Source organism: Anolis sagrei, chromosome 6 (genome assembly GCF_037176765.1).
Source record: "Anolis sagrei isolate rAnoSag1 chromosome 6, rAnoSag1.mat, whole genome shotgun sequence".
Lineage (NCBI taxonomy): Eukaryota > Metazoa > Chordata > Lepidosauria > Squamata > Dactyloidae > Anolis > Anolis sagrei.
The window spans coordinates 23,983,597-24,008,931 of record NC_090026.1 but is presented as its reverse complement, the minus strand read 5'-3'; the positions used below and the strand labels follow the sequence as shown (position 1 = coordinate 24,008,931).

The window sequence follows — 25,335 nt, the reverse complement described above, 5'->3', positions numbered from 1 at the left end:
AATGCCTCCTTCTCTGTGATGTCTACAACTTAACTACAAATTCTGGAACATACATAGTATGCATCATAACTTCCATTATTTTCTGGACATTGAAATAAATATTCACATGTCAATCACACTTTGGTGGAAGCAATATGGGAGCAAGCCATTCCCTTCCCCTGCTCTAATCAGTGCAGGGAAAAGATGATGGCCACAGAGGAAAGGTTTAGAGGACATACTTATCAAGTTTACAGATGACACCAAATTGGGAGGGATAGCTAATACCTCAGAAGACAGGAGACTAGGGACCCTTCCAGACCCAAAACACAGGACCTGTCTCACGTTTTACCTGAGGCATCCAAACGATGGTTGGAGTATATGTGATTTGGCGCACTACTGATGGAGGCCCCAAAGTTTCAGAAACACTGACCTTTTAAGCTACATCTTCAGACTGAAAGAGGTGAGATATTAGTACCCATGTCACAGTTGATTTTTAAAAATCTTATTGTTCAGGTACCAGAAGGAATTGGAACTGGAGAAAAACTTTGGTTGTCCGGAACTGACTGCAGCTAAGCCACATTTCATAACAGGATTGCAGACACTATGAGGGCAATTCGAATTGTGCCTTGTTTGCTGGCTGTATGGTTGCTGCAACTGATTCCAGCACAAGGTGATTGAGGGTAATTTGTGTGTGTGTGTGTGTGTGTGTGTGTGTGTCAAGAGCAATTTAGAAATTGCAGGTCACTTCTGGTGTGAGAGAATTGGCCGTCTGCAAAGACATTGCTCAGGGGACATCCAGATGTTTTGATGTTTCTGCCATCATTGTGGGAGGCTTCTCTCATGTGCCTGCATGGGGAGTTGGAGCTGACAGAGGGAGCTTATCCACATTCTCTCTGGATTCAAACCTCTGACCTGTCGGTCTTCAGTCCTGCCGGCACAAGTGTTTAACTCAGTTGCGCCGGAGGGGCTCCATTGAGAGTAATGGGAAATGCTCACAGGACCTCACCACCTCTGAGGATGCTTGCCATAGATGCAGGCGAAACGTCAGGAGATAAAGCCCCTAGACCATGGCCATATAGCCTGAAAAAACCTATAACAACTCAGCTCACAGGGTAGTCTAAGAATTCTTTTCTGAAATGAAATAGGAGGAGAGACTCCCAGAAGTCACATAATTTCTGGAGCAGCTGGTGGTCCATAGCATAAGACATACTTTCCCCTTTTTATTGATGGTTCAGAAATGTAAACTAAACACAAAAAGTAATGCAGTTATATAATCTTGAGAATGTACATTAGATTTATGCTGTAGTACTACAACATTCAATGTACTAACAGCTTGTACAAAGTATACAATACACAATGTATTCTCTTAAGTATACTTTGTACAAGGTATTAGTACATATAATGTTGTAGTACTGCAGCATAGATCTGATGTATTTTCTCATGATTATATAACTGCAATTTTTTTGTATATAGTGGCCTTTTGCCCCTGTACTTCGGGGAATCCTTTCTCTCTATTCAGAAATGTAAACAACAGGAATCCACATGAGACTTTTTTATTCTAATGCTCAGAATCATCTGAGTAAAAAAGTATTGCTTAGTCTCATCACAAAGACCAGGCTCTCTCAATGGTCAAGCAAAAGCACACTGCATGCCACGGAGAGGCAGTCACTTTTGCCCAAACCACAGAAACCCCTTTGTTTTTCCAACTAAATTAATATATTGTATTTTTCCATTTCATTCAAATTACACAACTATAGTTACTTCCTTTGAAAAAAGCCAGGATACTGAACCAATGTTAACTCATGGCGCAATATCTCAGCTAACCATCATTTTGCAGTTTAAGTGAAATGGAACACTGTGGCCCCATCTACACTGCCATATAATTCAGAATGCAGATTAAGCACATTGAACTGGATTATATAGCAGTGTATACTCATATAATCCAATTCTATGCAGTTCAATCTGCATTATGAGTCTATATTGACCATTATAATGCAGTTCAAATTGCATTATATGGCAGTGTAGACAGGATCCATAGATTTCTCAGTCAAGCTGTGGTACATTTTCTACAATCTAAATCCTATTTACCCATAATATCTTCTCTTTTTATATATATTTTCAGGTGCTGCAAACTCATCAGTAGGTAAGTGGTCTGCCTTTTTGAAAACATTTATGCATCGAATTAGGAGGTCAGAATTCAAAATAATCCCATCCTTTAAAAAAAAAAAACAAGATCTCCCTTAATTCATCAGTTCTTTATGCACCTTTAGAGATGAGTATTACAAATGTTTCTAACATATTGTAAGTAAATAACTGAGCTGCATCCAACATGTGATTCTAGATGTGGCTTTCAGTCAAAAGCAGAAAAAAGAAATGGAAAATAAAAAATAAAGATTTTTCCATTGCCTGCTCTCTCAAAAGTTGCAATTATGTGTATACCTCAGCTGGCAAACTGTATAAATTACTTCCTTAAAATTTGGTACAAGATGAAGAAATAACATGAAAAAACATGGATTGATTTCTAATGCACAAAAAGGAACATGTCAATATGTTTTAGCCCTACGAGGATGGCCCACAACGCCTCTTCCAACTTTATTTTTTTATTTGTTTATTTACTCTAGTTCTATTCCGCTCTTCTTACCCCAAGGGGGCCTCAGAGCGGCTTACAGATATGGCAAAATTTAATGCCGCATATTCAACATTATACAATACAATACATTATAAAAACAATAAATCAGATAACAATAGTAATAATAACAACTTTATTTGTATAGCGCCAGGCATGTAGCCGGGGGAGGGGGGGCCTGGGGGGGGCTTCAGCCCCCCCCCCCCCCGAAATTCTCATTGTGGTTCGCGAAAAGGCCTTACTGGTGCATTATTTAAACTGTTATGTTTATTCCTATCATGATCTGATCACCATACTCAATATATCCTATATGCATGGGGATATTGGGGTAATGATACAAAGGGTTTGCTAGGGTAGACCCTCTTTCACTCAGACTCAGCCCCCCCCCCCCGAAACCCCCCCCCCCTGAAAAAATTCACACACACACACACACACCCCTCAAACAAAATCCTGGCTACGGGCCTGTATAGCGCCCTATCTCCGCAAGGGGACTCAGGGTGGTTTCCAACATATTCGATTGCCAGGAAGGAAAACCATAGAGACAAATTAAAAATAAACATCATAAAGCATAAAATCCTACTAAAACATACATAAAAATGCTTAAAAACCAGTTTCATTATATCTCCATCAGACGGGTTTAAAATACCAATGGCCAGGATTATAAAATAGACATGGTAACTATAAAAGGACTGGGCAAGGGCATGGTAACTATAAAAGGATTGGCCACAGTGTATCATAGGGCTGGGGAAGTCAATAAAGTGCAGAACAGAAAGGGAAAGGCGTAGGGACTAATCATTGTTGAAAACCAGCTGGAACATCCAGATAAAAACATATGAATACCATAAAACCATTAAAACATGGTACCTAGTCCTGCAGTCGTCATTTGTGTTGCTGCAGATGATTTCAAACTCCGAAACTCTGGATGATCTCCCTGATCAAATGTTGAACAACATGGGGAACAGTATTGAACCCTGTGGGACCCCACAGGACAAAGACTTTGGAGCCGAGCAAGTGTCCCCCAACAAGAGATCCAACAGGGACACAGTTCCCTTGTCAAGTTCCCTACGTACATCATCCACTAAGGAAACCAAGGCCTGAAGTCAGACTGTGATGGATCCAGATAATCAGTTTCTTCCTAGAACACCTGGAGTTGTGAGATGACCTCCAAGGGGGAGATTGGAAACTGGCTGAAAGTTGTTCAGTTGGCTGGGGTCCAGTTATGGTTTTTTCAACAGCGGTTTGATAATAGCCTCCTTTAGGCCCACCGGAATCTTGCCTTCTAGTAAGGAGGCATTAACCACCACCTTCACCCACTCTGTCAAACCCCCACTGGCCTCATTTATCAGCCAGGATGGACAAGGGTCTAGGATAGGGGTGTGAAGGAGGGTAAAATTACTGCCACCAAATTTGTGAGGCCTGTAATTCTCAGCATCAACTTAGGAGTTGGTTTATAAAGGGACTATTAGTTACAGAAGTATTTATTTATTTGATAGCGTGGCGTTTAATGTCCCTGGTTTGGTTTTTCTACTTATGCAGGCTGTTTGACTTAGGAGAAACTGTATCAGGCAAGACTTGAGGAGAACAGTAACAATTTTATTGGAACAAGCAAGGTATAACAGATTCGATTGTTTCTTCACAAGAGGCACAAATCTTGATAGATTACATTAGTAAGGTTTCATGAGTAACTTTAGGGACAGACTTTAAAAGGTTTCAAGCAGATGTATCTTTCCTGGACAACTGTCCTAATAAAAACAAATAAGCTAAAAGGCTTATTTAACAGAATTGGCTCCCAGCCAAACCCTGATTCTTAATATTAAAGAACCAGTCTTCCCTATAGTTCTCTAACTATAGCATTCCTGATGGTTTTCCACACACCACAGGATCAACTACCTTCTCCTGTAACTCTTTGGTCACAGACTAGTTCCCTGTTTCTCCCACTAGAGAAATCAGTCTTCCCTGTAACTCTACCGGTCACAGACTGCCACTTTCAAACAGCTGCCCCATGAAGTGACAGTTGGCTCCGCCCCCGTTGCTATGGCAACTCTGCTCAAGCCAAACCAGCACCTATCTCTAACAAAATATAATCCTACATACTTACCATTTATTAACTACTGTTTAAACAACACATAACCATAGAAATAAAATTACACATAGTCACAAGGGGTCCTCAAACTTTTTAAACAGAGGGCCAGATCACAGTCCCTTAAACTGTTCGAGGGCCAAATTATAATTTGAAAAAAGCACGAATGAATTCCTATGCACACTGCACATATCTTATTTGTAGTGCAAAAAAACACTTAAAACAATACAATAATTTACATGAAGAACAATTTTAACGAATATAAACTTATTAGTATTTCATTGGGAAGTGTGGGCCTGCTTTGGGCTGATGAGATAGGATTGTTGTTGTTGCTGTGTGCTTTCAAGTAATTTCAGACTTAGGTTGATCCTTAGCGAGGGCTGGGGAAATGACCTTGGAGGGCCGTATCCGACCCCCGGACCTTAGTTTGAGGACCCCTGGTCTAGGATGCATTTGGTTACTCTCACCTCTCCAAAGTTTTGTCCATGTTCTCAGGTTGCACCAATTGAAATGAATCCATTAAAACTGGACAAGCAGGTGCTCATGTTACATCTTTAGAGTCTATTGTTAAAGCGGTGTCCAAGTCAGAATGGATCAGAGCAACTTTATTTGAAAGATCCAAGCAAATGCTTCACAGCAAGCTGCCGAATGGTTGTGCAGGATGGTTCGAAACAGCTCAGCTAACAGTTCCTTAAGGATGGAATGTTGGCCACAATGAGAGATTTCTTTGCGGCCACTTTTATCCTTTGTTTTTATTTCAATTGGTGAGAACTGAGCTCAAAGTTTTAAAAAATAGTTTGTATTCAATTAACTCGGCACAGAATTAGAGGATGAAAGTTTGTGTGTTATCCTTCATTAATAGAATCATAGAGTTGGAAGAGACCTCATTGGCCATCCAGTCCAACCCCCTGCCAAGAAGCAGGAAAATTGCATTCAAAGCACCCCAACAGATGGCCATCCAACCTATGTTTAAAAGCTTCCAAAGAAGGAGCCACTACCACACTCCGGGGCAGAGAGTTCCCCTGCTGAACAGCTCTCACAGTCAGGAAGTTCTTCCTAATGTTCAGATGGAATCTCCTTTCTTGTAGTTTGAAGCCATTGTTCCATGTTCTAGTCTCCAGGGAAGCAGAAAACAAGCTTGCTCCCTCCTCCCTATGACTTTCTCTCACATATTTATACATGGCTATCATGTCTCCTCTCATCCTTCTCTTCTTCAGGCTAAACATGCCCAGCTCTTTAAGCTGCTCCACATAGGGCTTGTTCTCCAGACCCTTGATCATTTTAGTTGCCCTCCTCTGGACACATTCCAGCTTGTCAATATCTCTCTTCAATTGTGGAGCCCAGAATTGGACACACTATTCTGGGTGTGGTCTAACCAAGGCAGAATAGAGAGGTAGCATGATATAATAATAATAATAATAATAATAATAATAATAATAATAATAGGTGGGGCCTTTATTTGGGAGGATAAAATCCCTAAAAAAGTCTGAACACCACTTGTGATTAGAATGTGGCTTATATGTTTTAAAAGCCCAAAAACAAAAAGCTGCAAGGAAAGCTGGAACTTTCTTCTGGCCGAAAAAACCTTTTGAAAACCCCTCTGGCCACCACCCAACTTAAAAGCACTCATAAGCCCTTGTTTGCTTCAGGAAACTACTTTTAAAACTTCATCCACAGAGGCACACGTGAGTCAGATGTTGTGAACAACAACACAATCATGTTTATTTAAGAGAACTGGAACAATTCAGGTATAAAGTTTAGCTGTTTCAGAGTACTGACTTAAAAAGCGTGTGGTTACAGTAAGCAGTTCAGACTTAGTTACACAGGAACACTTCTCTCTCCCTCCACAGAATTTACTAACAGGATTGCCTCTCTGAAAGTAATTCTAAACACAGTACAGATAGTCCTATCCTGGATCTATCTCTTCACTCCTCCACCAGCTATCTCCCTAATAACTGTAGAAATCTTTTCACGAGCTATCTCTGCTAGCCAACAGACCAATTTCAGACCTCTCTCACTAACCCTCCACCACTCCTAACTCCCAGCTCCTTTTTCTTTGACTCTCCCAGTCAAGACTGCCTGACAGGGTTTTAAAACATCCCTTAAAGTCATTTTTTTTTCTTTTGCCAAGTTAGGCTCCGCCCACTCTAACTCAGTCAATTACAATCTTCCCTCATTTCCCTCCAAAACTGCTCTTTCTAAACATGCCCCTTTCAGGAAATGAGTTACTAAAATGGATTCCAATGGCACCCTTTCCAAAATGGCTGCTGAACTTCTTGGGCCTACTTTTCTAGGCCTTTCCTAGCCTAACAGGTAGGGAATTAACTGCACACGACTTCCCTGGATCTAGACACTAGACTCCTATTGATGCAGGCCAAAATCCCATGCATTCCCCATTCTGTATCTTTGCATTTCATTTCATAACTTTTTGACGTTCTGAAAACGTTCTGATATTGCTTGACCACATGTGTCCCAGTTTTCATCTGTGAAATATTGGAAAATAAACAACTGTCCTGTTTCTTCTTCCTCTACAGTTTGTGGACAACCAGTGATCTCCGGACGGATTGTTGGGGGCCAAGCAGCCACAAATGGGGCATGGCCTTGGCAAGTCACCGTTTTACGTTCTACCTATTTTATATGTGGAGGCTCTCTCATAGACAAGGAGTGGGTGTTGTCAGCAGCACACTGCTTCTACAAGTAGGTATTTGGGCAATGTTATCATCTAGCCATTTATAAAGATTTTCTCCAGATTCATTTCAGAGATGTGGTTCAAGTTCTGTGTCTACCAGCCAGACTGAGCAATGCAAGAATTCACAGGAGAGAGGAATCTGATGACAGATGAGTGAAGGGAACTTCTGGTTTGAAGACAAGCTAGTCCTCAAGCCAAGAACCTGGCTAGCAAATTTGCAGTATATACCATATCTACCATATATAATGCAAACTTACCGTATATAGTTGAGTATAAGCCAAGTTTTTCAGCCCCTTATTTAGGCTAAAAAGGTCCCCCTTGGCTTGTACTCAAGTCAAAGTTTTTATTTTATTCTGTTAGTATTATTATTACATTTATTATTTTACTCTATTATTATATTTACATTATTTTACTCTATTATTTCTATTACATTTATTTTTACTATATTATTATATTTATTATATATATTTTTTAAAGGTAAAGGTTGTCCCCTGACATTAAGTCCAGTCATGTCTGACTCTGGGGTGTGGTGTTCATCTCCATTTCTAAGCCAAAGAGCCGGCGTTGTCCATAGACACCTCCAAGGTCATGTGGCCGGCATGACTGCATGGAGCGCCGTTACCTTCCCGCCAGAGCGGTACCTATTGATCTACTCACATTTGCATGTTTTTGAACTGCTAGGTTGGCAGAAGCTAGGGCTGACAGCGGAAGCTCACGCCGCTCCCCGGAATCGAACCTATGACCTTTCGGTCAACAAGCTCAGCAGCTCAGCACTTTAACCCACTCCACCACCAGGGGCTCCATCTATATATATAAATCTGTTAGGTTGGTTATACCGGACAGGTAAACTCTAAACCCCCCCAACGAAACTGCACCAAAATTGCCATGGCCCTAGGACAACCCACTCGGTACAAACTAATCCACTCACAATTACAAACAACACAACAACACACTCACAAAATGGCAAAACAACTGAGCATGCGCACTGGAGCAAAGTCTCCAGCTCACGCGCACACATGGCCGAACGGCCAATGCGCCCTCAGCACTTCCCTCGCCCCGCCCAGCACGAACATGTCGCCGCCCACACACACACAAACAACGCAACTTCCCCCCGCCCCCTTCCCTCCACCCCCTCCTTCATCTTACCCCTCCCACGCTGCCTCCAAGCCTCGCCGCGCCGCATCCCCACCGGAAAGACACGCCTCCTCCCTTCGCCCCACCCCTTCCCTCCCTGACTCACTCCTTCCCTCCTCCCTCCCTCCCTCCCCCTCCGGAAAGACACGCCGGTGGGGATGCGGCGCGGCGAGGCAGCGGCGCTTGGAGGCAGCGTGGGAGGGGTAAGATGAAGGAGGGGGTGGAGCGAAGGGAGGGGGCGTGTAACCAGAGAGGGAGGGAGGAGGGAAGGAATGAGTCACAGAGGGAAGGGGTGGGGTGAAGGGAGGGGGAGACTTTGAAGACACGCCCCTCCGTTCGCCCCACCCCTTCCCTCCCTGACTCACTCCTTCCTCCTTCCACCCCCTCCGGAAAGACCCGCCCCCTCCCTTCGCCCCACCCCTTCCCTCCGTGACCTTGAGTATGGGAGTTGTAGTTCACCGACATCCAACTTCGCCCCGCCCCCTTCTCGCCCACACATGCACCACGCAACTTCCCCCCTCCCCCTGCTAAGCCCACCCACGCCGCTGCCAAGCCTCGCCCCTTTCTAACCCTGCCACCCTCTTCCCCCAGTCCAAGCCCCGCCACGCCGCTTCCTGCCCTGTCGAAACCATCTCTCCGCCCCCTCCTTCATCTTACCCTGCCCATGCTGCCTGCACTCCTCCTCCTCCCACCCCACTCTGCCGAAGCCCCACCCACACCCACCGACGCCCCGCCCCTGCACTCCTCCTCCTCCCACCCCCCTCCGCCGAAGCCCCGCCCACACCCACCGATGCCCCGCCCCTGCACTCCTCCTCCTCCCACCCCCCCTCCGCCCAAGCCCTGCCCACACCCACCGACGCCCCGCCCCTGCACTCCTCCTCCTCCCACCCCCCTCCACCCAAGCCCCGCCCACACCCACCGACGCCCCGCCCCTGCACTCCTCCTCCTCCCACCCCCCTCCACCCAAGCCCCGCCCACACCCACCGACGCCCCGCCCCTGCACTCCTCCTCCTCCCACCCCCCTCCGCCCAAGCCCCGCCCACACCCACTGACGCCCGGCCCCTGCACTCCTCCTCCTCCCACCACCTCCGCCCAAGCCCCGCCCACACCCACCAACGCCCCGCCCCTGCACTCCTCCTCCCACCCCCTCCGCCCAAGCCCCGCCCACACCCACCGACGCCCCGCCCCTGCACTCCTCCTCCCACCCCCTCCGCCCAAGCCCCGCCCACACCCACCGACGCCCCGCCCCTGCACTCCTCCTCCCACCCCCTCCGCCCAAGCCCCGCCCACACCCACCGACGCCCCGCCCCTGCACTCCTCCTCCCACCCCCTCCGCCCAAGCCCCGCCCACACCCACCGACGCCCCGCCCCTGCACTCCTCCTCCCACCCCCTCCGCCCAAGCCCCGCCCACACCCACCGACGCCCCGCCCCTGCACTCCTCCTCCACCCACCCCCCTCCGTTGTAGCTGCTGGGATTTATAGTTTACCTGTAATCAAAGCATTCTGAATTCCAGCAACGACGGAAATAAACCAAACGTGGCACACAGGACTCCCATGACCCAACAGAAAGCACGAGAAGGGTTGGGTAAGCCCTACTCAAAATTCAAACTGCCAAAACCATCCCTCCTCCATCTTACCCTGCCCACGCCACCTCCAAGCCCCGCCCCCTTCAAACTGCAAAAACCATCCCTCCTCCATCTTACCCTGCCCACGCCACCTCCAAGCCCCGCCCCCTTCAAACTGCAAAAACCATCCCCTGCACTCCTCCTCCCACCCCCTCCGCCCAAGCCCCGCCCACACCCACCGACGCCCCGCCCCTGCACTCCTCCTCCACCCACCCCCCTCCGTTGTAGCTGCTGGGATTTATAGTTTACCTGTAATCAAAGCATTCTGAATTCCAGCAACGATGGAAAAAAACCAAACGTGGCACACAGGACTCCCATGACCCAACAGAAAGCACGAGAAGGGTTGGGTAAGCATTGGGAAGGAAGAAAGGAAGGAGGGAAGGCAGGAAAGAAAGAGGTATCGAAGGAAGGAAAAAGAGAAAGTAGAAAGGAAAGAAAAATAAAAGGAAGGAAAGGCAGGAAAGAGGTAAAGAAGGAAGGAGAAAAGAAAATAAAAAGTGAAAGAAGGAAGGAAACATGGAGGGAAGAAAGGAGGCAAAGGAAGAAAGGGGGAGGGAATGAAGGAAAGAGAGAAGGATGAAACCAAGGAGCGAAAGAAGGAAAAAAAGAAAGAAAGAGGTAGAGAAGGAAGAAAGGAGAGAAAGGGGGAGAAAAAGGGGGAAGGAATAGGTAGGTACCTCTCTTTCATAACACTCCAGATACCTACCTCTACTTTGAAAAGTTTTACTATAGGCCACAGCAACGCGTGGCAGGGCACAGCTAGTTTATTATATTACTCTATTTATTGTATTACTCTATTACTCCATTTATTATATTACTCTATTATTAATTACATTTATTATTTTACTCTTTTATTGTTATTATTACATTGACATTATTTTATTCTATTCTTATTTTATTACATTTATTATTTTACTCTATGTATTATTATTACATTTATTATTTTACTCTATTATTACTCTTATTATTACATTTCTATTATTTTACTCTATTATTATTATATTACATTTATTATTTCACTCTATTATTATTGGAAAGATAAGTAAGCACATTTACATTGAAGAAGGTTAGAATAATGGTTTAATCAGAATTGGACGGTCTTATCCTAAATTACAGTTTTATGTAAATATTCAAAAATATTCAACATATTTAACCTAATGATGCCTCAATTAATGTAATTTTATTGGTATCTAGTTTTATTTTGAAATTTAGCAGTAGCTGCTGCATTTCCCACCCTCGGCTTATACTCGAGTCAATACATTTTCCCAGGTTTTTTGTGGTAAAATTAGGTGCCTCGACTTATATCCGAGTCGTCTTAAACTAGAGTATATACCTAAGCACACAGAAGGCACTAGGCCCACTATCTAGCTATGAGATCACTATATCATAGGAAATAGTATGCAGATTTGGAGACACAAACTAAGACCCCTTCTACACTGCCATATAGACTCATATAATTCTGTTCAAAGAAGATAGTGTTGATTATCTGTTTTGATAATCTGAATTATATGGCAGTGTAGGGGAGGGCTAAGGTCAATATGACTTTCCAGGCAATCTGCCTTCCCCTCAATGGCAACAAGCTAGCCTGTTGCTATCAGATGTGAATGAAAGGATTATTGATCAGCAGTTGTTGTTCTTAGAATCATAGAATCATAGAATCATAGAGCTGGAAGAGACCTCATGGGCCATCCAGTCCAACCCCCTGCCAAGAAGCAGGAATATTGCATTCAAATCACCCCTGACAAATGGCCATCCAGCCTCTGCTTAAAAGCTTCCAAAGAAGGAGCCTCCACCACACTCCGGGGCAGAGAGTTCCACTGCTGAACGGCTCTCACAGTCAGGAAGTTCTTCCTAATGTTCAGATGGAATCTCCTCTCTTGTAGTTTGAAGCCATTGTTCCGTGTCCTAGTCTCCAAGGAAGCAGAAAACAAGCTTGCTCCCTCCTCCCTGTGGCTTCCTCTCACATATTTATACATGGCTATCATATCTCCTCTCAGCCTTCTCTTCTTCAGGCTAAACATGCCCAGTTCCCTAAGCCGCTCCTCATAGGGCTTGTTCTCCAGACCCTTGATCATTTTAGTCGCCCTCCTCTGGACACTTTCCAGCTTGTCAACATCTCTCTTGAATTGTGGTGCCCAGAATTGGACACAATATTCCAGATGTGGTCTAACCAAAGCAGAATAGAGGGGTAGCATTACTTCCTTAGATCTAGACACTATGCTTCTATTGATGCAGGCCAAAATCCCATTGGCTTTTTTTGCCGCCACATCACATTGTTGGCTCATGTTTAACTTGTTGTCCACGAGGACTCCAAGATCTTTTTCACACGTACTGCTCTCTTCTGTGCCTTCAAGTCATTTCTGACTTATGGCAAACCTAAAGGGAAATTCCTGACCAGATTTATTCAGAAGGTGGTTTACTATTGCCGTCCTCTAAAACCCAAAGAGTGTGACTCACTCAAGAGAGTTTTCACAGAGTGGTGAACCCTGCTCTCCAGACTCATAGTCCAAGTCTCAAACCACTGCACCGTATTGAGTTGCCTGATCAGCAACAGAGAAGACAAATTATTCTCCTGATACATTTGACCTATGTAGGTGTAAAGGTATGGATTTCTGTCTTGTTCTCACTCTCAAGCAGCAAAATATCTTGAGCTAATGGGTCTGCAACAGAAAACCAAGAAAATGAAGGACTGTGGCAAGTTCTTCAAATTGAATTGCTAGGCTCAAGTCAACAACTTGATAAGACAAGGTGGCATGATGACTGGTTTCTCTTCTGAGATGACAGCCAAAAGACATACTTGTTTCATGTGGGGTGGGAGTGCAAAATCCATATTCTGGCTTGGTAAATATAAGTTATAACATTTGAATTTTGCTGCAGTTTGCGACCTCGCACAAAAGCAACAATAGGTAACTATAGCAGAGGAGGAGTCAAGAGATAGTGCACTCTTCAAAAAGTTGGACATTGTCAGTTCATCCAGATCACCTGACTGTGTGGAACAAGGATAGAGAGGAAAAATATTTGAAAATCTATCAAAATATGTTTCCTGGGTGTTGGGGAATTCTGATGAAGAGAATCCTTGTATAATTGGGGTATTCACAGTTCAGGACTTATTTTCCATATAAGAATACAATTAAAAAAGAATTACATCCCTAACCAAGGGGAAGGACTGTGAATTTGGGAGAGAGGTTTGTTGATGCCCTTTCTACCACCCACCCCAAAATAGAGGGGGGAAATTGATTTACAGAATATGAGTTTGACTCATAATTCTGCTTTAGACAGAGTAATTTTAAAAGGATGGAGGGTAACCACAACATCATCACCAAAGCATTCCATCTGGAATTACTGGAAATGTCCTTATGTTAAAAGAGAGATCTGTGTTGTCATTCTGTCCCGAGGCCACCCAAACCTGTTGTCTCATATACAGTGAAGAACCTTATTTTTTTTCCACCAACATTTAAGTAAGATCCCGTGGCTTGAATATGAGATGTGTTGCAATAGCAGATTCCCAGATTAGTTTAGTGTTTACACCTTATTTTATTTTTCAGGTTATTTAATATTTAATGTTTATTTTACTTAGGTAATATTTGTCTTTACTGTTCTAATGTAGCACAAATCCTATGTAAAATCATACTATGTATTTTTGACATTAATATTGAAATCTGAAATATATATAGAAAATCTTTACATATACAGAAAGTGCCATCTGGTACTTCACCTCTGGCAACAGAACATATACAGTAGTTTGCAGTACAGTGATTCTATTCTGAGCTTTGCAAAGTGAAAGAAATACAAAATTGTTAACTACTGGGATGTTTTTATTGTTCCCTCTAGTGAGTACACTTTTATAGTAGTTTGTTTCTCCAATAAAAAACTAAAAAAGTATTTTATGCTATGCTATGCTTTTTTATAACAGGGTGGCATGATTTATAGAGGTTTGGGCTAAATTCGAACTTCCCCTACAAAAATGATTAACAGACACTATTGTACTTTTTTGTTGTTTATTCGTTCAGTCGCTTCCGACTCTTTGTGACCTTGTGAACCAACCCACGCCAGAGCTCCCTGTCGGCTGTGGCTACCCCCAGCTCCTTCAAAGACAAGCCAGTCACTCCAAGGATACCATCCAACCATCTTGCTCTTGATCTGCCCCTCTTCCTTTTTCTTTCCATTTCCCCAGCTTCATTATCTTCTCCAAGCTTTCCTGTCTTCTCATTATGTGGCCAAAGTACTTCATCTTTGCCTCTAATATCCTTCCCTCCAGTAAGCAGCCAGGCTTTATTTCCTGGAGTATGGGCTGGTTTGATCTTTCAACAGTCCAAGGTGCTCTCAGAATTTTCCTCCAGCATCACAGTTCAAAAGTATCTATCTTCCTTCGTTCCACCTTCCTTATGGTCCAGCTCTCACATCCATGGGTTACTACGGGGAATACCATTACTTTGACTATGTGGACCTTTGTTGGCAATGTGATGTCTCTACACTTCACTATTTTATCAAGATTGCTCTCCTCCCAAGAAGTAAACGTCTTCTGATTTCCTGGCTGCAGTCTGCATCTGCAGTAATCTTTGCACCTAGAAATACAAAGTCTGTCACTGCCTCCATGTTTTCTTCCTCTATCTGCCAGTTATCAATCAATCTGGTTGCCATAATCTTGAGGGTTTTTTATGTTTAACTGCAACCAGTTTTTGCACTTTCATCTTTTACCTTGGTTTGAAGGCTCCTCAGCTCTTACTCACTTTCAGCCATCAAAATGGTATATCTGCATATCTAAGGTTGCTAATGTTTGTCCAGCAATTTTAACTCCATCCTTGCATTCATCAAGCACCGCACATCATGCATGCAAGTTGAATAGGTAGGGTGAGAGTATTCAGCCCTGCCGTACTTCTTTCACAATCTTGAACCAGTAGGTTGTTCCGTGGTCTGTTCTGACTGTTGCTATTTGGTCGTTATACAGATTCCTCAGGAGACAGACAAGATGGTTTGGTATTCCCATATCTCCAAGAACTTGCCACAATTTATTATGATCCACACAATCAAAGGCTTTAAAATAGTCAATAAAACAGAAATAGATGTTTTTCTGATACTCCCTGCCTTTCTCCATTATCCAGCAAATATTGGCAATGTGGTCTCTCGTTCCTCTGCCTTTTCTAAACCCAGCTTGTACATCTGGCAACTCTCACTCCATTTATTGCTGGAGTCTTCTTTGCAGGATCTTGAGCATTATCTTACTGGCATGTGAAATAAGTGTCACTGTAGAAAAGTTTGAGTATTCTTTAGCATTTCCCTTTCTTGGTATGGGGATACAAGTTGATTTTTCCAATCTGATGACCATTCTTGTGTTTTCCATATTTTCTGGCATATGGCGTGCATCACCTTGACAGCATCATCTTTCAAGATTTTAAACAGTTCAGCTGGGATCCCATCATCTCCTGCTGCTTTGTTATCAGCAATGCTTCTAAAGGCCCATTCAACCTCACTCCTCTATTATACTTTAGATATACCATATACCATAAAACAACATGACTCACCAGAAAAGATGAAAAGCAATAAGAAAGGGGAGGGGGGGGCTCCAGGTTGATGGACTCCCTCAAGACAGTCATACCCCAAGTCTGCAAGAGCTGAAATGGGCTGTTATAAGCGCATGTCCTGAAGATCTTTCAATCAGTTATAAATGCCCAGTCCGTAGGTTGCCAAATAGTACTCTGTTCTCTGCATATGTGCCTTCCTATCATTTTCCACTAAAAAAAACAATTTATGTACAAGTCATCACAGCTAATGGGAGCTACACAGTTCCACATCTCAACAACTACTCGATTCCTACTCCTAGCCTAGTGTAGTTGAGTGATAAGATTATTTGACTTTATCTGATCATAGCTCTCTGGTATCCCAAGTATTCTGGCAATCAGCAGCACAACAGGTGAAATTTTACAGGTCTCAAAGAAACATCAAACTTAGCACTGCAAGTTCTTGCATTTTTTTCTTATATTCATAGAGCCACAAACCCTGATGAATATCTCCTGTTATTTGGAGCCTATGAACTCTTAAACCTCTCAAATGATGTGGGAGTCAGACGTGTGAAAAGGATAATCCTCCATAATGACTACAATGGTGACGATGACTCCAGCGGGGATGTCGCTTTACTTCAACTCTCGTCCCCTGTGGATTTCACCAACAACATCCTCCCTGCTTGTCTGCCAGAGTCATCTGCAGAATTCTATGCAAACACCGATTGCTGGGTGACAGGATGGGGAAATACACAATATGAAGGTGAGAAATATTCTTCGCCATGCCTACTCAGCCTCTGCTGACTCTTATGACAAATATTTCACTTTACAGGTGAGAGAGACAATTCAGCTCCTTTCCCTAGGAACTGTAAGGAAGTGGAAGAAGCCTGGGGTCTACAGCTTACTAAAGCTGCCAGAGTAGCTTAAAACCAATATCCCAGGAAACTGTAGAAAGAATGAGGGATTCATATTAAGATTTCTGCACAGTCCATGTGGGGAAGTGTGGCAGCAGCAAGTGCTCAAGGAGATCTTGTGAAGTAGCATTCAAAGACACTGAACTTGTCACCTCATCACCATATACACAGGTTTTGCATTTCAATAACTATTCACATATGGAGTTCCTAGGCACTTCGCTCCATCCATCTGAGAAAGTAGACATTGATCTCTTAGATCCGTGTAGATGAAGCTCAGCTCCACAACAATCACACACTGTACTGAATGGTAACACGGGGCAACATAGCATTTCCCCACATTACCCAAAGTCAGGGAAAGTCTGAATTCTGCCCCAACGTATGCCCAGTGGGGATTGTTGGACTGCTTCCCAAAGGGAACCAATCACAATTGTTTCAACAGCCATCCTGCATTCCTTGGACTCAGGCAGCCTGGGGACATGGGATGGCAGGCCCTACCCAACCCTAGCTCCATATTGTGGTGGTCCCTAGCTGTGATACAGGTCTCGTCCATTCTCTATCAGTTGCTGTGATGTCAGTAAGGTCAATGGGGAGCACTACGATGGGAAGGGGAGAGGAGAGATGAATTCATGCTCCCCCAATCACCTCTCTCCCTCCTTTGGCTCTGCATCACTCTGACTGGCATCAGGGTACGTGTCAGGAGGCTGAGGGGTGGCCTCCCAAAACTCTCTCCCCACTCCATGGCAGCTGGGGGTTACAAAGTCCAGGGCCTGTCTGACATCCAGCACACTGTATTGGCCCCAGGTTTGGAGTCACTATAGATCTGCTCTTAGTCCACCAAAGCTTATGCTACCAGCTCATTCTCTCAGTCTCTAAAGTGCTGCACATGTGAAGTAGTGTTGGCAGTGGGCACTCACCCCCATTTAAGAGATGGGTGGAAGCAGCTGCAACATTCTCTTCTTTTGCCCATCAGGCATTCAGGCAATGCACTTTGCCAAAATGCCTCAGTTGCATTCACTATGTCCAGAAAAGGAGGCCCATCTTCTCTCTTTTCCTGCATCTGGTTCTCAACTCTCTGGCTGCATGAAACAAGGGAAGGAAATTTGGGGTGGGGAGGTAGCAGGCAGTGGCAGATGGGAGTGGGGACAAGAGTGAGGCAGGAGAGCACTGGTTTTTCTACAGGTTGCTTTCTTACTAATAATATGGATGTCCTCCCTCTATGTATCAAAGGTCTCCTGTCAGCATGCTCTGTTTTTTCTCCCCTCCAGTGCCATTAAATAAGCCAATGACCCTCCAGGAAGTGAACCTGCCTCTCATCAAACGAGAAACCTGCAACAGTTATTATAATAAGCGTCCAGTCCAAGGCCTGAGCTCAAATCCTGTGAAGGCTGATATGTTCTGTGCGGGTTATGAAAGAGGGGGGAAAGATTCTTGCCAGGTAAGAAGCTCCATCACCTGTTCTTCAGTGAGCCATTGTCTGTCATTGGATATCCTGCCCTATATCCAAAAGACATCAGGGCACCTACAATAATACAATAAATAATAGCAATCTTTCAAAAAGGTTAAATATATATCTAATCATTGAGCAATTAAAAACAGGTTATAAAATGGTTATAACAAATGTTAAGTAACACTATGTAACAATATTAGAAAAAATATTATTATTATTTGCTGTTTAGTTCTGCAGTACTTACTTTGAAAGTAGTCCTTATGCTCCAGAAACTTCATTTTTGTGACTGCCACAATCTATGTTGAATTGGTGAGACTCTAAGAGCCGTCGCAAACTCTGTTCCTGCGAGAGAAAACCTTGCTAGCATGTCCCTGACGTCACGAGACTCCGCCTCTCTCCCCGCCCCTTTCTCTGCCCCTTTCTCCATGCGAGCGTGGTTTTTCCTTTGCTAGGGCAGCATTGCCCGCATTTTCTCTCAGTTGGGCAGAATTCAACTGAGAGAAAATGCGGGCAATGCTGCCCTAGCAAAGGAAAAACCACGCTCGCAAAGAGAAAGGGGTGGAGAAAGGGGCGGGGAGAGGAGGCGCAGGCTCATGACGTCAGGGACTTGCTAGCAAGGGTTTCTCCAGCAGGAACCTAGTTTGCAACGGGCCTAGGACCTTATCACATATACACCCCCATCAACTCCATCATCACACACATTACTCCGGCGCAGTGATGCTTCTCCCATTGTACAGGGGAAGCATTGCCCAACCAGGGCAGAAATGCATTGGCTTCAATAGGGCCAGCACAACATGGAGCCTTTCTGTGTTGACAAGAAATACCCTAGGATGCTTCCACACCGGTTGGGGGCAAGGTCTCCACCAGAAGTTGAGGGAGGTCATGTGATTGGTAAGTGTGATTAAGTCCTATGAGATATTCATTTTTTTAAAAAAAAACTATAGCAAAATGTGCTGCAGGATGTCCTATAGAAACAAAGTTTTTTGCAGTTCAATAAACTTTTGCCATGTTTTTATGATAGAACCAATAAAGGAACAAAAACTGTATTGCATGGTGTAATGCAACCATGTGACGTTTACCTTTGGCACAAAAATGAGCTCAAGATTGCCACCAATTGAATCTCTGCAAGAAAGAAATTCCACAACTGTGGTGCCACCACAGAGGAGTCCCTTTCAACAAAGTATTTCCTCTACTGGTAAAACACAATGAGGAAAATTCTGCTGAAATGCTTACATATGGAATTTTTTGTGTGTGCCATATATACAGGGTGTCCAAGAAATGTTTGAGAGACACATTGATTTTTTTTCTTTTGTACCATGTATACTCATGAATAGATTGACCTCATGAGTAAGTCAAGGGTAGGGGGGGGGGGGGGCAAAGTATAAAGTTTGATATGACCCATGGATAAGTTGAGGATAATTCTACAGAAAGGGGAAAGTCTAACTACCCCTGGTTTTCTGTGCCATTTTCCTGCCCAGGCATCCAAAAAGCCAGCAGTGGTACCATGGAAGGGGAAGTAGAAGGGGTCAGTGCTTCTTTTAGGTTCTCCCAAAATGGGCTTAGTTCTTGCATTTCAATGTTCTACTCAGAAAAGAATATGGTTCCATTTGTGATTAGAGTTAAGATAAAATATTTACACTGACTTGTAGATGAGTCAATCCAGTTTTGTGGGTCAATTTTGGAACTTTCTAGGCTTATATGTGAGTATATACAATTATCTTTCTGATTGCCTGAACTGCAGGCTCCTTAGATTCCTGTGGTTCTATTAAAGCCCAGGGAAAGATATCATGACATAACTCAAGGATGGGGAACACATTTTCAGCTTAGAGACCATGTTTGCACCCAGAAAGCTTTTCAGGGCTTCCTTCAACTGCATTATGAGGGAGAGTGAAAGCAAAATGAGTGAACTATTTCTTACCAATTTCACTCTGTCTAGTACAAAGTGCCCGAATACCTTATGAGCACAAAATCAGTCTCATAGTTAAGCAGAGTCTACCCTGGTTTGTGCTTGGATAGGAGAGACTGCCAATGAATTTTAGGAGTGTAGTGCAACTGAAAGTGACCATTGGATACTTCCTGTTCACTTCCTATTCCAGAAAAAGATGTCTCATAGGTTTAAAATGGCCCCAGAAAGGGGGAAAAAACCTAGAGAAAGCTCTCCAGTTTGGTGGTTTTAGGGGAAAATGACCCCTAGCCACACACAAAAATTGATCTTAGGGCATATGTGGCCACACTTCACCTACTCCAATGGATGCCATTGTTTGTATTGAGGGTGTGGCTGAACGGAGTAAGCTTGGTCCATACCCTCACCTACCCAGCATTCCAAATGTGATCTTCAGATTCTTTGCAACTGACATGTCTCACCAACCATCATTTCCCTCCACAGGGTGACTCTGGAGGACCTTTGGTTTGCAAAGTACAAGAAAGCTGGTTCCAGGCTGGAATTGTGAGTTGGGGCGTAGGTTGTGCCAAGCCCAACTACCCCGGTGTCTACGCATCAGTGCCTTACTATTCCACGTGGATCAGAGCTGGTTTGGAGGGTAGAGATCCCAATAGTGGGTCACAAAATGCACCCTTTCTTGCAATCCTCATGTTTCCTCTCCTATGGACCCTCATGTGAGATCCCTGAGCTCTCCAACCTCTGCCTCACCACTCATTAAATGGAATGTCATGATTCAGGGAAGACTGATAGTGTTTCAGTTTAATTATGGCCCAGATTTTCACAAATAATTATAGGAGTATCAGTATGTATATCAAACAGAATGTTGCATAGCCAGTGAGCTCATGGTAGGAAGCAAGAGAAATTACTCAGGATGATCTTGCAAGATTAAAAGTAAATAAAAACTTTCATAAAATCTGTCTTGGTATAGTAAAGGAGAAAAACTAAAAAGATTACCTAAATTTGATAGAAGATCCCCAAAGCATAGCCCTCATAAGCCATTTTGAGGAGGAATCACATGAATGCTTTCTTCTCAAATGGAAGCAAAGTTCTAACTAATCACTGGAAGAAGAGAGAATGGACTTCTGTGGCCAAGAAAGAAGCAAAAAGGTTTAACTATATAGATCAAAAACTTCCCTGTGCATTTCATTCTGATGAACTGCGATGCATTTGGATCATCTGTTTCAACTCCCTCCCCCAAGTCTTTGAGACCTGTAACTTGGAGAAAATCCTGAGATTTTTATATCAAACTCTGGAGCTTGGCGATAAACAGTAATACTTAGGATTTTTTCACATAACACTTAAAGGACAATGAAATATGGAGAGACTCCCAGAAATCACGCTTAGGACTTCTAGGGGACCCTGGTAGCACAGCAGGTTAAACTGCTGAGCTGCTGAATTTGCTGACTGAAAGGTTAGTGGTTCAAATCCAGAGGGTGGGGTGAGCTCCTGCTGTTAGCCCCAGCTTCTGCCTACCTAGCAGTTCAAAAACATGCAAATGTGAGTAGATCAATAGGTACTGCTTCTGCGGGAAGGTAACAGTGCTCCATGCAGTCATGCTGGCCACATGACCTTGGCAGTGTCTACAGACAATGAGGGCTCTTCAGCTTAGAAATGGTGATGAGCAGGCCTGTAGTGAGGGGGTGGTTTTAGGGGTTCAAACCCCCCCCCCCCCCGAAATGTTTCAGAATTTTTTAAAAAACCTGGTTTACTCATGAATTTTAACTGGTTAACCAAATCCCCATGCTAAGTCTATGAGATGCAAAAAATTAAGAGTCCCTCCAGAACTGTAAGCACTATCTCAAGGAAATATTGACAATTTATTCACACTTTCATTACTTGCAGCAATAGCCGATGTAGTGAAGCAACCAAATTGGGTGTGTGTATGTTGAATGCTCTCATTAAGGAGGCCAGACTTGGTGGAGGTGGTTGACAGGGGCGGAGCTGCAGGCTATTGAAGGCTGCTCTGGCCCCTGCTGTGCTCTTTGCTTCAGCATGAGCTAGGAGGCAGGTTTCAACCCCCCCCCCCCCATTTTCAAGCCTCCCCGAAATTTTCAACCCCCCTTCCCGAAATTTTCAACACCCCCCCCCCCCCCCGGCTGAAATTGTCAACCCTCCCCGAATTTTTTTTCTGGCTACGACCCTGGGGATGAGCACCAACCCCCAGAGTCGGACACAACTGGACTTAATGTTAGGGGGAACCTTTACTTAGGATTTTTTCCCATAACACTTAAAGCACAGTACACCCTTGATATCCACTGAGGTTTGGTTGAAGGACACCCTCATATTCCAAAATCTCTGAATGCTCACATCCCATTATATACAATAGTGCCCCTCATATCAAATAGTAAAATCTAGCTGTGCTTTTAAGATTTTTAAAAAAATGTTTTCAAGCTATGGATAGTTGGATCAATGGATGCAGAATCTTTTGCTGTGGAGGGGCAACTGTGTGATGTTTTAGTCTCTGTAATACAAATATGAAAAAAAAATTAAAATAACTCCTTTTGATGTTTACTTTCTGTGCCGATATCCTGTCAATAAATGTGAACAATATGAAAAACAACTAATTAATTTCTTCTCTGGTGTCAGGTTTTTTAAACATGTAATCTTTCACATACAAGGAGATTGGTTTGTCCATAACTTATCAAGAAAACACCAGATATTTACATCGCCAAGACTAAACACTTTTGAGCCCGTGTGGTAAAGTCATTGGAAACTGTTAGAGTATGAATCTAACAGAATCAGGTCCAAAACCTGCTTGGCCATGGGAATCCACATTGCAAACTTAGGATAATCCCATTGTCTCAGCTTCAGTGAAAGGCAAAGAAATCCCATCTGAACAAATCTTAACAGTAAAAACCCCATGATAGATTCACTTTAGGGCTGAAAGTTGAAGGCACACAGCAAACAACAAGAGTAGATCAAAATCAGAGAAAGCATTTAAAATCCATTCAAGGAAAAATGACAATCTGTGCATCTGTGCATGAGATATCTGGGGAAGCAAACGCTACTGAAGATTCAAAGGACACCTTTTCACAAAAAGCATATTTATGTTATCAACATTCTGCTTTTCATTACTTTGTCCAAGTTCTGTATGTATGTATGTATGTATGTATGTATTTATTTATTTATTTATTGTGTACGCCAAGAAGCAATTTGTGGTTATGTAACCCAAATGAATGCAGCTGCAGTTTCTCCTTCTGATCTGGAAAGATAAGTCTTCTAACTTCCCGAGCTAGGCTGCCCTCTGCTGAGTTAACTGAGGATAAAGTACTGAGTACAAAATACTCACCTAAAATTAGCTGTTGGATCTCGATGTCATTTTCGTCAAACCAATCTTGATGTTTCTTGGTTTGATATCCAATAGTTTCTTGATGCAGTTGCCCTACTCTGAACTCAAGAATGGAAAATGGAATGTTGGTGGGCAGGAAAAGAGATTTAAAGATGGGCTCAAAGCCAACCTTAAAAACTCTGGCATAAACACTGAGAACTGGGAAGCCCTGGCCCTTGAGCGCCCCAGCTGGAGGTCAGCTGTGACCAGCAGTGCTGTAGAATTTCAAGAAGCACAAATGGAGGGTGAAAGAGAGAAACATGCCAATAAGAAGGCACGTCAAGCCAACCCAGACAGGGACCGCCTTCTACCTGGAAACCAATGTCCTCACTACGGGAGAACATGCAGATCAAGAATAGGGCTCCACAGTCACCTATGGACCCACTGCCACTACACCGATCTTGGAAGACAATCCTACTCGGACAACGAGGGATTGCCTACGTAAGTAAGTACTCACTTAAAGTGTTACAACTGTACCCTCCTCTCCCCATTTGCTACAAACTCTCACTACAAAGGCAGGAAAATTATAACATTTTAAAAAGAGGCTAAAAAGTGGGAAAGAGAGAAGTAAATAGTGGGATCTTGGCTGACTCAGGACAGTTTAAGGCATTAAATAGTTGCCTGTGTGTAAAGCCACCTTGAATCCCCTTCAGGATTGAGAAGGGTGGGGTATAAATATGATAAATAAATAAAGTTGAAGGTATAAAATTTGGTGACAATCAGCTTTACTTGTAAGAAGTGACCATAGTGGCAAAGACACAACATCTGACCAATTAGGTTTCCTTATGTATTCAGGTTCATGTCATAGAATCATAGAACCATAGAATCATTGAGTTGGAAGAGACCTCGTGGGCAGGCATGTAGCCGGGGGGGGGGGGGTGAGGGGCTTCAGCCCCCTCCCCCCGAAATTCTCCTGGTGGTTCGCGAAAAGGCCTTACTGGTGCATTATTTAAACTGTTATGTTTATTCATATCATGATCTGATCACCATACTCAATATATCCCATATGCATAGGGGTATTGGGGTAATGATACAAAAGGTTTGCTAGAATAGACCCTCTTTCACTCAGACTCAGCCCCCCCCCCCGAAACCCCCCCTGAAAAAACTTCGCCCCCCCCCCCCCCCCCCGAATCGAAATCCTGGCTACGGGCCTGCTCGTGAGGCATCCAGTCCACGTCTCATCCATATTCTAGCACCCAAAGCCCTTGGGCCAATTTGTGCAACATAATACTCTTCCTATTCACCTTCTCATGAACGTCTAGCAAACACAGTAATCCTTAGAGCTCATCACAATCAAATTCTTTGCACTGTTACTTTGGCGGTGAACTAGTCAGTCTCAGAATGTTGTTCTTTAATTAAAAGATTAAAATCCAACACATACAATTCAGAACTTCAGTTGCCTGAAGCAAGAACTTCAGAAAACCTTTCAAGGGAAACGATGGCAAACTTGGGTCTTCACTTTGAGAGACTGGTTCAATTTCATGAGTATTTGAAAAAGAAGTGACTTTAGGTGTTATTGACAACATTGATTTTTTTAAAATATTATATTGAGGAGGTAGAAATCAGATGGGATCTCAGAATACAACTTAATTTTTCTGGCTTGCTTCACATTGAGGATGCTGGATCCTAATGCAAAACTAAAGTTGCAAACTGTTAACAACAACCGTGCTGTGCTATTCTTAACTATGCTTGTATATAATTACTTTATTGCCATTTAGTGTTATTGGGTGCTGTTTTGGCATATCTATTATGTTGTCTGTTATCACCTATTTAGGAATTTATTGAGACTAACATGCACATGTGAAGATACTGTAGAATCCTGAAGAAGGGGAAGTCTCCCGAAACGAGGTATTTCAACCCAGGGATCCTTGTTGACGTTATATTACTTTCCCAAGGACAGTTCTAGTGTTTAGTTTATTGATTCAAAGACTTTGCAAATATTTTCTCAATATTTGCCAACTTTTTGAAAGATTAAACTGAAGAGTGAAGACACAAACTCTGTCTGCATGAGCAACCTCCGTAGCGAGGAAGAATAATATCATTTGGACTTGTACCTTGTGAATGTTATTTTC

At 43.5% G+C, this 25,335-nt stretch overlaps 1 protein-coding gene across 1 annotated transcript; it reads left to right on the top strand.

The window, feature by feature from the left end:
• Positions 1 to 582: 582 nt before the first annotated feature.
• On the top strand, positions 583 to 20,756 carry LOC132778004 (serine protease 27-like). Its single transcript, XM_060780592.2, has 5 exons — positions 583 to 649; positions 7,220 to 7,382; positions 16,121 to 16,395; positions 17,812 to 17,981; positions 20,380 to 20,756. Exons 1-5 carry the CDS (start codon positions 583 to 585, stop codon positions 20,611 to 20,613), a joined length of 909 nt encoding a protein of 302 aa, XP_060636575.2. The 3' UTR covers positions 20,614 to 20,756.
• The last annotated feature ends 4,579 nt before the right edge of the window (positions 20,757 to 25,335 follow it).